Raw genomic sequence first — 9,865 nt, forward strand, 5'->3', positions numbered from 1 at the left:
CAACAATGAATGAAATCTCTTTTAATTCGATCTCATGAATGGAAGAGGGGATTCCATTATTACTAATTATCGAGCAATTCATTTTTTAACAAAGTTGGTATGGACTAAAGAGCCCAAAAATTCAGCGAGTTATCTGCTAGTTCAATTTCCCCTTCATTATGAGTTTAATTGAAAATAATGGAAAAATGTTCTTAATTTTCTTTTTATATCATGGGATGTTTATTGATAAAACTAACAACATAACGGTGACTTCTTGATATTACTAATGCACTGATAACCACACTTAGTCACTATGCAGTTCTCATCATCTTGGCTTCCTTGATTTCCTGCAGTTCCTTCTTCTGCTGCTCCACCACTTCGGCCCTCTCCTTTAGATGCTCTGCATATTCCTCAGGGTCGTAGTCTCTGACGATTTCAATACCACACGACTGAGCTGTTCCAATTACGTCGGCACAAATTTTCTCCATGGTTTTGAACTCTTGCGGCGGGTCTTGCGCTTTGATTTTAGCTATTTCATACACATGTTTCAGTGTGATTTTTCCGGCCACTTCTTTGCCTATAAAAGTTTTTAGTTATTTAATTATAAAACATAAAAAAATCTTGCCACAAAATTACCAGGATACATTGCCGCCCTCGTTATTCCAGCAGCTTGTTTTACAAAAAATGTGGTGGGCGGTTGATGGATAACTAGTCTGTAACTTCTGTCAGGGTTCACCCAGATTCTGCAGGGCAGTGGGACACCCTCTCTCATGTCCTTTGTTCTTTCGTTGAAGTCTTTGCAAAAGGCCGCAACATTAATGCCTCTCTGAAAATTATTGAACAATATTTTATAATTTATTATTTAATTGCTGATTTGTTTAGCCTAACCTGTCCCAGTTGAGGTCCTAAAGGTGGACCTGCAACGGCCATGCCGGCAGGAATGTTGGTGCGCAGTTTGCTCTTGTGTTCGATCTTTTCCACCACCTTCCTCACATTTTTTACTGCTCTAGCGGCTTTCGACATCCTTCAGAATAGCAAAATTATTACGAACACCTCAGAAAGTCCGGGGTTTTGCTAGTTTTGATTGAAAATCGCAAACAAATGCATCACCTATTTGCCCCGGCAAACGATGAATCAACCAGCTGATTGGCTGTGCGTAGGGCCCATGTGTTTGCTACGGAGGGTTACTGGCGTGAAGCTAGCCAATACACAAAACCCCTCCCCATTCGTCGCGAGTCGCGACTCGCGAGCCGCCAGCGGGGGAAAGGGGGCTGCATTGAATGACAGGGAAGACACTGACACTGAAGACAGAGGCTGTAAATAAACGAGGAGTGAGTAAACGATGGCCGCTCCCTAAAATCTGTCTGAGATTATTTTGAATGCTTTGTCTTGTATTAAAATGGCTGAAAAGAAACCAGCTAACTTCCTACCTCCGAAGAAGAGGACCAGTGGCAAAAAGGGCACTGCAGGAAACGCCCATGGTGACTTTATTATGAGCGTCCAGGTAAAATAAATGCGCCAAGTATGATACATAAAATATTATGGTGCACGGGTTTTTATTTATTTGACATAATAAAATCATAATCGAAATTTTAGGGCGAGGGTAGGAGCCCGATTACTTCTCCGTCTGACGAGGAACTAGACAAACTGGACACGATTGGCGAGGCTGAGCCGATGGTCAGCTCATCGGCCACCCCTGATTCTCAATTAATTGAGTCGATAAGCACAGATCAAAGCAGGAGTCCAAGTCTTGACATCATGGGATCCAACCGACGAAAGGTATAATTATTGTCAGAAATCACGATAAAAAATCTAATTTTGATTATCCCTAGAAAAAAGTGAATATTTGCACAGAGAACTCTGACGACCCTCTCGTTGCCAAGGCAGCCACCTCGACTTCCTCGCTGGACAGAAGCGAGTCCGAGCTAACCAGGCGCTCGCCCAGCGAAAACTTTTTGACCCTGACTGGAACAATCAAAAGGGGTCGTAAGGCAGGGCAGAACGTGGACGTCAAGCTAAACATGTCTCGCGAGGAGCTAGAAATCATCGAAGCCTCAATCACAGAGAAGAACTTGAAGGAAACACCATGCTTTGGAATTCACATTTTCGTCCTCTCAATTATCTGCATTCCTTTTGTAACGATCGCAGCTGCAGTTTACAATTTTTACATGGGCACGCTCACTTGGTATAACATTTTCACTCATTTTTGCAACGGCCACAGCAAAATATTTTGCTCCAAAATACTGTTTCCGCCGTTCGTCATTCTTTTCTATCCGTTTTTCATTGTGTCCGTCTCGCTTTTCCTGGGTTTGTACGCAGGCATAACTCAGGTGACATTTGATCTGACTCGTTGGATGACTCAAGTGCAGGATCTCGAAAAAGGGTTCTTTGGCTCGATGTGCTCAGCCTTGAAACTTGAGGATTGCTCGCCGTATGAAGTTGTAATCCTCGTAGATATAAAGCAGGAGCCGATCTCACAGCCCGAAGCCTAACCCTCCCAACTTCTCACTGTCAGCATAGCAAATGATGCTCAAACATTTGGTGTTATTTTTAAAATTATTCGCCAACGTTAACGTTATTCCAGCGCACAGTTTGCAAACTGATAAGACCTAATTGCAATTTAACCACGCACCGCACACGACCGAGAGCCATAATAATAATCAAAGTTTCTTTGGGAAGATTTTAAAATTTCATCTCTTTACATGAATCGACTTGTTTTTCCCGCCGATATCTGCCATAGTGATACTTTTTAGAATTAATTGTAATGGTAATCATTGAAGTCTATATAGATGTTTATAATTTATAAATTTTTACATTTATACCGGAAACTACCCAAGCATGTTTTAGACTAAGAAATCTTTTAGAAGTTTTGTATTCAATGCGTACAACATAGCAAAATTGTTCTGTGATATTTGAATGGTATTCCAAAAAGGTGGAAAACACATGTCAGTGCTCCCTGTGGTGATAAATTGATTTGATATCATTTTATGCAATTGTCGGAACGTTTTACATATCGATGTTCTTTTGATACTGCTTTTGAATCCAATGCATTTATATCGTATTAATTTTTCTTTGTTCTGCCATAAATGCGTATTAAACATCAAAAAATTATTGTTATAATTATGAAGTTAACACTATAATATCATAATATATTAAAATTTGTAGTCATTTTTGTAGTTTCCAAATTTACCTCATAATTATGCTGCTTATCATTAAGGAGAACAATGGAAAATGATTGTGTGATGAGAAGAATTATTATTCAACGTGCAATTAATCCTTTATACAAATAAAAATGGATGTGAACTGAAATAATGACTTTGGATCTGCTGTCACAGACCTATTCACAATAAAAAATGTATGTGGAGCTAAAAATATTAATTTTAATCAGTCTTCGCAGCAGACTTTGCACCGTTTGAGATCAGGGCCAGGCCAATTATTACGAGACATGTCCCAGTCCACCATAGAAAACCGGTTGCTTCTCCAAAGAGTATGATCCCGAAGATAGCCTACAATGACATTCATTCATATTTATGTTCAAATGTTATTTTTAAACCATACGCAAATAATTACCGAGACAATGTAATTTGTAGCTGTACTGACAACAGTAGCCGGCAGGGATGAATTCGAGGACTGCAGTGCTCTCACGTAAAATGACCACACAGAAGCATTACAAAATATCATAAGGGCAAAGCAAATACCTTGCACAATAAATATCAAGTACTCGATTAAGTCCTGTGAAAGAAGTGGTTTTAGTAATTAAGTTGTGTATAAAAATATGGTACATCATTGTAATTATCGTAATTATAATTATCACGAAACGTAAACATTGAAGAATCTTGTGCAATTATACCAGATTCTGTGTGTCGGCATAGATAAAAAGTTTTGGAACCACCTCTAACAATTCAGGGGAGCCAGATAATTTTCCAAACACGCTCCCGAGGGCGGCTGAGATCCCAGCAATAAACGCAAACTGCAATTTTCCAGGAAACATGCTCGCGGCTCGCCTCACGCCCGAACTCGCCGCCAAATGAAATCAAAATTTGTTTAGAATTTTGTGCTGCACCAACATTGCAATTACAAACAATAATACTTTTTTGAAGTTCAGGGTAAGTTTACGACAAATTTGGACTAAACTTGATAAAAATATTTAAAAATTCAATACTTTTATATTTATTTAAACATTTAAATCAATTTTTTTTGGTAATTTAGATTTCGTATATTTTTTCTCAAGTTGGTATACGAGTGACGTCGTCTTACGTTCGCCAGGTGATTCTGACACCGAAAAATGGAGCCCTATGATGTGGTCATAAATCAGCCCGTTGTGATTGATAATGTGAGTTTTCTGCCTTAAAAAGCTATTAGACGAGAAAAGCACCAACCGATGCACAATTTATTTATAAACAGTATCCAATAATTCCATTTTAATTCGAATATTTAGCTAAATTATGCTCTTGCCACTCGCCGCCGCGGGGGTGTGGCTGCACTTTTTGCCGAAATTTAGCCCAAAAATTGAAGAAAATCACCAAGTTTGAAATTAACGTGTTGTTTCAGGGCTCGGGAGTGATCAAAGCTGGGTTTGCCGGAGACCAAAATCCAAAATGCCGCTTTCCAAATTAGTAAGTACATACATTATCAAAGTGGCAATGACCATAGATTCGCAAAGCGACGTGCGAACATGAGTCATGCCCAAACAAGACACAGCTGAATGGACAATGAAGCCGAACCAACTATAACGATTTCCTGTGGTTGAAGCAAATGGCTAAAAAGATTCCGACTTTTAATGCATTACAATTATTGCTGATATTTTTCATAAATTGGATTTTATTTTCCCATAGTATCGGTCGGCCAAAGCATGTGAGGGTTATGGCTGGCGCCCTGGAGGGTGACATATTTGTGGGGCCTAAAGCCGAGGAACACAGAGGTCTCTTAAGCATCCGCTACCCTATGGAGCACGGCATTGTCACCGACTGGAATGACATGGAGCGCATTTGGCAATATATCTACAGCAAAGATCAGCTCGGCGCCTTTTCTGAAGAGCATCCGGTACTCCTCACAGAAGCTCCCCTCAACCCTAGAAGAAACAGGGAAAAGGCAGCAGAACTCTTTTTCGAAACACTCAACGTCCCAGCACTCTATGTCTCCATGCAAGCAGTCCTTAGTCTGTCAGTTGTCAAAACGTTTTTGCGAGGCTAGTGAGTTACAAAAACATTTTTGCGTCGTAGGTATGCTACTGGTCGTACAACAGGTGTGGTTCTCGACTCTGGAGATGGAGTCACTCATGCGGTGCCTATTTACGAGGGATTTGCCATGCCTCACAGCATCATGAGGGTAGATGTAGCTGGCCGTGATGTCACAAGATATCTCAAGTAAGAATTTAATTAATTCTTAGATAAAAATCGGATTTACTCTTCCCCCTAATTTAGAATGCTGCTGAGGAAGGAGGGTGTCAATTTCCGCACAACAGCCGAATTTGAAATAGTTCGTACCATCAAAGAAAAGGCTTGTTATTTGTCGAAGAACCCTCAAAAGGAGGAAAGTGTCGAATCTGAAAGAGTGCAGTACCAGTTACCGGACGGGAGCATGCTAGAGGTGAGGCTTGGAACTCAACAAATAATGTTTTATTTTTAACGCTCAAATATAAATAGGTTGGGCCTGCCAGATTCCGAGCTCCAGAAGTCCTATTCAGACCAGACTTGATTGGCGAGGAGTCTGAAGGCCTGCACGAAGTTCTTCTCTATGCTATTCAGAAGTCTGATCTTGACCTTCGGCAAGTTCTCTATCAGAACATAGTGCTCTCAGGAGGATCCACCCTCTTTAAAGTAAGATTCTAAGTTAGTTTGGCAATAAATTTTATACTTCATTCTTCTCCGCAGGGCTTTGGTGATAGACTTCTAGCAGAACTCAGAAAACTGGCGCCAAAAGATATTAAAATTAGGGTAAATATAAATACATATTTCCTGTTAGAATTTTATCTCTAAACAATGATTTCTTCAGATATCTGCTCCACAAGAACGCTTATATTCAACATGGATTGGTGGCTCTATCCTGGCCTCTCTTGACACATTCAAGAAGATGTGGGTTTCGAAGAGAGAGTTTGAGGAAGAAGGCCAAAGAGCATTGCACCGCAAAACTTTCTAATCTTCCTAATTTGAAGCGTTCCATGGGCAGCTCAAGGAAGTTTTTTCTCTGTGAACGGAGCAGCAAGAAATTTTCATTCGTGGTTGAAACATCAATTGAAAACTAATCGTTTGCCACTGTGATAATTCCAATGGAATGCAGTCGGCAGACCAAACAAGCACATGACCGAAGAAAGACTTCTAGCCCTCATAAATTCTTTAGCTGCAATTTAATTTATTATTATTGTACTAGATGCACACCATTTTTACAATTTTCTTAATAATCAATTGAGGAAAGAGGTTATTTATGCGATAACTGATTTACATGTTTTCAGTGCAACTTCCATTGCGATCTTCGAATTGGCTCTTAATTTGCAATAAGTTATAACATATGAATTAAAATAATGCTTTATATAATAAGACTAAAAAGCGTTTTTTTTAATAAAAACCACTTTATTCAATACTCTTTGGACTTCAACAAAAATTTTCAGCGCCTTGGAATTAAATAGGTTAATAGTTTGCTTGAAACCTGCAACTGTAGTGCGAACAAAGTGTTCTCAACATTTTTATGTTATATAAAAACTGTGCAATGAATTCACAACACTTACTGTACGGGAGCAGGCAATGGTTAACATGCTGGTGAACAGAGTTGACTGTGGTTTCTAGATTTGCTCAAATCGCGTTCCTTAGTGGTCGAAAGAAACGGTAAATTTTGGCTTAGTAAGAACATCATCTTAAAAACTCTGTAGTGCTATTTTCCATTTAGATTTCCAGACTGAATAACAATAACCCTTATCACAAACATTCAGATTCGAGCACATCAAGTATCCCTAAATTACAGTCACTTAAAAGACACGTCATTCGATCGTCAACATGCGTTCTCTCACTCTGATAGTCCAATGGCCAGCCTGGTCACTCACAGACGCTTTAAAACTATCAACTAGGAAGTCAGTCTTAGTTCATTCGGAGGATGAGGACGTGATCAGTGGCTCCTTCTCGGAAGAGGAGTCGATCGAGCCGACTGCCTGCATGACTGCCGCGGCCGCTGCTCCTGGCCCGGTTGCCGCAGAAACTGGTGTGACCTCAGGCATGGCGATCGTGACCGACTTGGTGGTGCTGGGCTTGTTGGAAGTGCCCGTCCAGGCTGGCTTGGGTTGCCATGATGGGTTGGGAGCAACGTTGGAGGATGTGCTTGGGTCAAATTTGCTGAGTCGCTCGCTCAAAGCCTTCAACGCCTTTTCTCTGTTTAAAAGGAAATTGCTTGTTAGTTTTCTGCTGTTGGAATGAGCCATATTATATAATTGAGATGTTTTATTGCCATCAAGAGAGTAACTTGAATTTGATGAACCATGAATCATAATATCGTCTTGTCAAGGTGGGCCTATTTTCCAAAAAATCATGATCAAACAAAGATTGGATTTTTAAACAGATTTAAGTTCTTGATAGAATCCAATGAAAGCAGAAACACGAAAGGCTGTCATAATTTTCTGAAAAAATTAAATGCAGAACATTTCCGCAGAAATACGGAAGAATTATCAGCTCGCTTCACAACCAGGAAGCTGCATTTTATTTCTTTTGACAAATTTGTAAGTTTTTACTAAAATTTTGTCCTCTCAGTAAGCTAAAAACAATACTAGATTAGAAATTTTGGACTGTTTATCTGTTGTTCATGTTAACGTCACGAAAGTAAACATGTTTGAGGCACAAAAATTGCATTTTTAGAGTGGCACGTACTTAAACAAATTTAAGCTTAGTCAAAAGTCATGATAAAATTATAAAAAATAGCATTGAAATTTTAACGTTTTTCCACAAAACAGGCGAATGATTTTCATAGTTTTTTTGGAGCAAAATATCCATTATAATATTAAGCCTCATTTTTACTGACTCGTCTATAAAATTCTTGAAGATATCAGTCGTTTTGGACGGTTTAAGACGGTTATAAGTTGAGTTGGATTGGTTTAATTTGGCATAGTTTATTATTTGAGATAACTGTGACGATAGGGATCTCATAAAAATCATTAAATATCTAGATTTCACAGCCTTAACGATAACTATTTGAAGCAGAGAAATAAGTTCTAGCTGTGCACTGAATTGCTGTTTGCTAGGTTGCAAAATATTGTTGCTGTCAAAATTTGAAGTGTTTTCAAGAAAAAGTGAAAAACGACAAAATAACAGTGTGATAAAAACAAGATCAACACTAGCTACTCTCTAATCAACCACACACAGCATTATTTTGCGAAAATTTGCAAAATGAATTTTGGAGCATGCATCCCAAATTAATCGCATGACATACCTCCTTCTATCCTGGTCGTGCGGTTCACTGCCCGGCAGGCTGATTGTGATAGCAGTGGACGATCCCATATCATATTTCCTCACTGGTTTCTGGCATAATCCTGCACTTACTAGCAAACCGTGAATTGTATTGCTAATGACTGCGATTGGTGGCTGCACCACATTAGGGAAGAAACTGGAATTCAGCTAGTTTTGAGCAAATTGACAAAGCTTTCGTTTCGAATGTGTACTTAGCAAAGCAGAAGCTCTCTGCCATGTCGCCCTTTGTACCGTTTGAGTGTCGCTGGTAAAATCGCAAGTAGGTCCAGCTGACGAGGAATCCGCAGGCATACATGGTAGGGTAGGTTCCTTCGATTAAGCCAACCAGGTATAGAATCAGTGACAGGCCAAGAACGCACAGAGGAATATTCCTGTTTGTGATTTTCCCTATGGGAGACCGAAAGACCAAATGCTCAGGCATGATCTGCTTGACAGCCACTGAGAGGGCTGCGATGTAGCCAGCCATGCCGTGAATGTGCACTTCGAACAGCAGTTCTGTGTTGGACGAGCACATGTAGAGGAATAAATAGAAGAAAGCTGACAGGACAGCTACACTGAGGTTCACCACTCCGAAGAAAATGAGCATCTCGACTAGACCCCATAATGGCTCGATCAGTTTCCCGCAGAGCACCTGAAAATTAAATAATAACTTCAGGTGCAGTCCTCCAAAATTTTGACGTTTCAAGTTAAACCATCATGCAAATTTTGTTTAACGTCGTAAATTTATTATTATCTATTTGCAATGGCAGAGAATGTAATGATTCTTTTCCGCCACTGTTTATTTCAATTTCAACATTTGTACAGCATTATTGACATGGTGTAAAAAGATCCTCTCAAATCACTTACAAGAGTAAGCACGTCGATCAGCAACTCCCAGAAATGCAGCTCGAGAAAACAGAATGTAAACGCAGAGTATATTCGGAAGGTGGGTGGCAAGAAGTATCCTGGTGTAACGCTCAATATATCCACCATGTAGTCCGAATAGGAAAGAAAATAACAGCACACGGTTAAGGAACTAATTAATTTAAAAAATATGCTAGTGTTCGACGTGAGCGCTCCTAATTGCTGCTTCACGAAAGGTAAATTGCGGCTCACTGTCTTTAAAGTCGCCATTTTTCACCACAACACACGTAAACATATGGGTGGAAACTCAATGGATGAACAAGGGGGAGTGGCACGGATCTACTCACATTATACCTTCGACTGCATTAAAATCATTTGACGATTTTTGAGTCAAAAAGAACATACCGGTTTCCATTTAATTGAGGCGTTGGTTTGTTTACTATCTATCTAGAAATATTATTTATCCAGATTAACAGTGGTTTTCCCGTACGAAAATATTTCTAAGTATTTTGAACTTATTATAATTTCTCATCATATTATGATATTTATGAAAATTACAAAATATCGGCAGTGTTTCTATAAAGATTAAATCAACC

At 39.5% G+C, this 9,865-nt stretch overlaps 5 protein-coding genes across 5 annotated transcripts; 2 read left to right on the forward strand and 3 right to left on the reverse strand.

Annotated features, from left to right (window-relative positions):
* Positions 1-215: 215 nt before the first annotated feature.
* Positions 216-1,124, reverse strand: mRpL11 (mitochondrial ribosomal protein L11). Its single transcript, XM_065482554.1, has 3 exons — positions 868-1,124; positions 616-805; positions 216-556 (listed from the first exon to the last, which is right to left on the reverse strand). The coding sequence occupies exons 1-3, from the start codon at positions 1,000-1,002 to the stop codon at positions 291-293; spliced, it is 591 nt and encodes a 196-aa protein (XP_065338626.1). The 5' UTR covers positions 1,003-1,124; the 3' UTR covers positions 216-290.
* An 81-nt stretch (positions 1,125-1,205) lies between these two features.
* On the forward strand, positions 1,206-3,091 carry LOC135938696 (transmembrane protein 169). The gene is made up of 3 exons (XM_065482553.1): positions 1,206-1,483; positions 1,576-1,758; positions 1,812-3,091. The coding sequence occupies exons 1-3, from the start codon at positions 1,379-1,381 to the stop codon at positions 2,469-2,471; spliced, it is 948 nt and encodes a 315-aa protein (XP_065338625.1). The 5' UTR covers positions 1,206-1,378; the 3' UTR covers positions 2,472-3,091.
* Positions 3,092-3,222: 131 nt separating this feature from the next.
* LOC135938698 (transmembrane protein 42) lies at positions 3,223-4,007 on the reverse strand. The gene is made up of 3 exons (XM_065482555.1): positions 3,830-4,007; positions 3,550-3,711; positions 3,223-3,485 (listed from the first exon to the last, which is right to left on the reverse strand). The coding sequence occupies exons 1-3, from the start codon at positions 3,968-3,970 to the stop codon at positions 3,360-3,362; spliced, it is 429 nt and encodes a 142-aa protein (XP_065338627.1). The 5' UTR covers positions 3,971-4,007; the 3' UTR covers positions 3,223-3,359.
* A 191-nt stretch (positions 4,008-4,198) lies between these two features.
* Arp1 (Actin-related protein 1) lies at positions 4,199-6,524 on the forward strand. The gene is made up of 8 exons (XM_065482551.1): positions 4,199-4,312; positions 4,531-4,595; positions 4,815-5,141; positions 5,202-5,345; positions 5,403-5,568; positions 5,625-5,798; positions 5,853-5,915; positions 5,974-6,524. Exons 1-8 carry the CDS (start codon positions 4,265-4,267, stop codon positions 6,115-6,117), a joined length of 1,131 nt encoding a protein of 376 aa, XP_065338623.1. The 5' UTR covers positions 4,199-4,264; the 3' UTR covers positions 6,118-6,524.
* Positions 6,525-6,527: 3 nt separating this feature from the next.
* LOC135938694 (transmembrane protein 115) lies at positions 6,528-9,600 on the reverse strand. The gene is made up of 4 exons (XM_065482550.1): positions 9,273-9,600; positions 8,618-9,057; positions 8,389-8,562; positions 6,528-7,337 (listed from the first exon to the last, which is right to left on the reverse strand). The coding sequence occupies exons 1-4, from the start codon at positions 9,537-9,539 to the stop codon at positions 7,055-7,057; spliced, it is 1,164 nt and encodes a 387-aa protein (XP_065338622.1). The 5' UTR covers positions 9,540-9,600; the 3' UTR covers positions 6,528-7,054.
* Between the last annotated feature and the right edge of the window lie 265 nt (positions 9,601-9,865).

The sequence above is a fragment of the Cloeon dipterum genome, chromosome 3 (genome assembly GCF_949628265.1).
Source record: "Cloeon dipterum chromosome 3, ieCloDipt1.1, whole genome shotgun sequence".
Lineage (NCBI taxonomy): Eukaryota > Metazoa > Arthropoda > Insecta > Ephemeroptera > Baetidae > Cloeon > Cloeon dipterum.

What these genes read in the sequence shown, in the direction of transcription:
- mRpL11 (XM_065482554.1), bottom strand. Translation starts at nt 1,002, where the DNA reads ATGTCGAAAGCCGCTAGAGCAGTAAAAAATGTGAGGAAGGTGGTGGAA. An exon ending in TAGGACCTCAACTGGGACAG is followed by an intron (nt 806 to 867) that starts GTTAGGCTAAAC and finishes AATAATTTTCAG; the next exon opens with AGAGGCATTAATGTTGCGGC. An exon ending in GAGGGCGGCAATGTATCCTG is followed by an intron (nt 557 to 615) that starts GTAATTTTGTGG and finishes AAACTTTTATAG; the next exon opens with GCAAAGAAGTGGCCGGAAAA.
- LOC135938696 (XM_065482553.1), top strand. Translation starts at nt 1,379, where the DNA reads ATGGCTGAAAAGAAACCAGCTAACTTCCTACCTCCGAAGAAGAGGACC. An exon ending in ACTTTATTATGAGCGTCCAG is followed by an intron (nt 1,484 to 1,575) that starts GTAAAATAAATG and finishes TCGAAATTTTAG; the next exon opens with GGCGAGGGTAGGAGCCCGAT. An exon ending in TGGGATCCAACCGACGAAAG is followed by an intron (nt 1,759 to 1,811) that starts GTATAATTATTG and finishes GATTATCCCTAG; the next exon opens with AAAAAAGTGAATATTTGCAC.
- LOC135938698 (XM_065482555.1), bottom strand. Translation starts at nt 3,970, where the DNA reads ATGTTTCCTGGAAAATTGCAGTTTGCGTTTATTGCTGGGATCTCAGCC. An exon ending in ATGCCGACACACAGAATCTG is followed by an intron (nt 3,712 to 3,829) that starts GTATAATTGCAC and finishes CTTCTTTCACAG; the next exon opens with GACTTAATCGAGTACTTGAT. An exon ending in CTACAAATTACATTGTCTCG is followed by an intron (nt 3,486 to 3,549) that starts GTAATTATTTGC and finishes ATGTCATTGTAG; the next exon opens with GCTATCTTCGGGATCATACT.
- Arp1 (XM_065482551.1), top strand. Translation starts at nt 4,265, where the DNA reads ATGGAGCCCTATGATGTGGTCATAAATCAGCCCGTTGTGATTGATAAT. An exon ending in AAATGCCGCTTTCCAAATTA is followed by an intron (nt 4,596 to 4,814) that starts GTAAGTACATAC and finishes ATTTTCCCATAG; the next exon opens with TATCGGTCGGCCAAAGCATG. An exon ending in CAAAAGATATTAAAATTAGG is followed by an intron (nt 5,916 to 5,973) that starts GTAAATATAAAT and finishes TGATTTCTTCAG; the next exon opens with ATATCTGCTCCACAAGAACG.
- LOC135938694 (XM_065482550.1), bottom strand. Translation starts at nt 9,539, where the DNA reads ATGGCGACTTTAAAGACAGTGAGCCGCAATTTACCTTTCGTGAAGCAG. An exon ending in TGATCGACGTGCTTACTCTT is followed by an intron (nt 9,058 to 9,272) that starts GTAAGTGATTTG and finishes TTTAATTTTCAG; the next exon opens with GTGCTCTGCGGGAAACTGAT. An exon ending in GAGAGCTTCTGCTTTGCTAA is followed by an intron (nt 8,563 to 8,617) that starts GTACACATTCGA and finishes GCTGAATTCCAG; the next exon opens with TTTCTTCCCTAATGTGGTGC.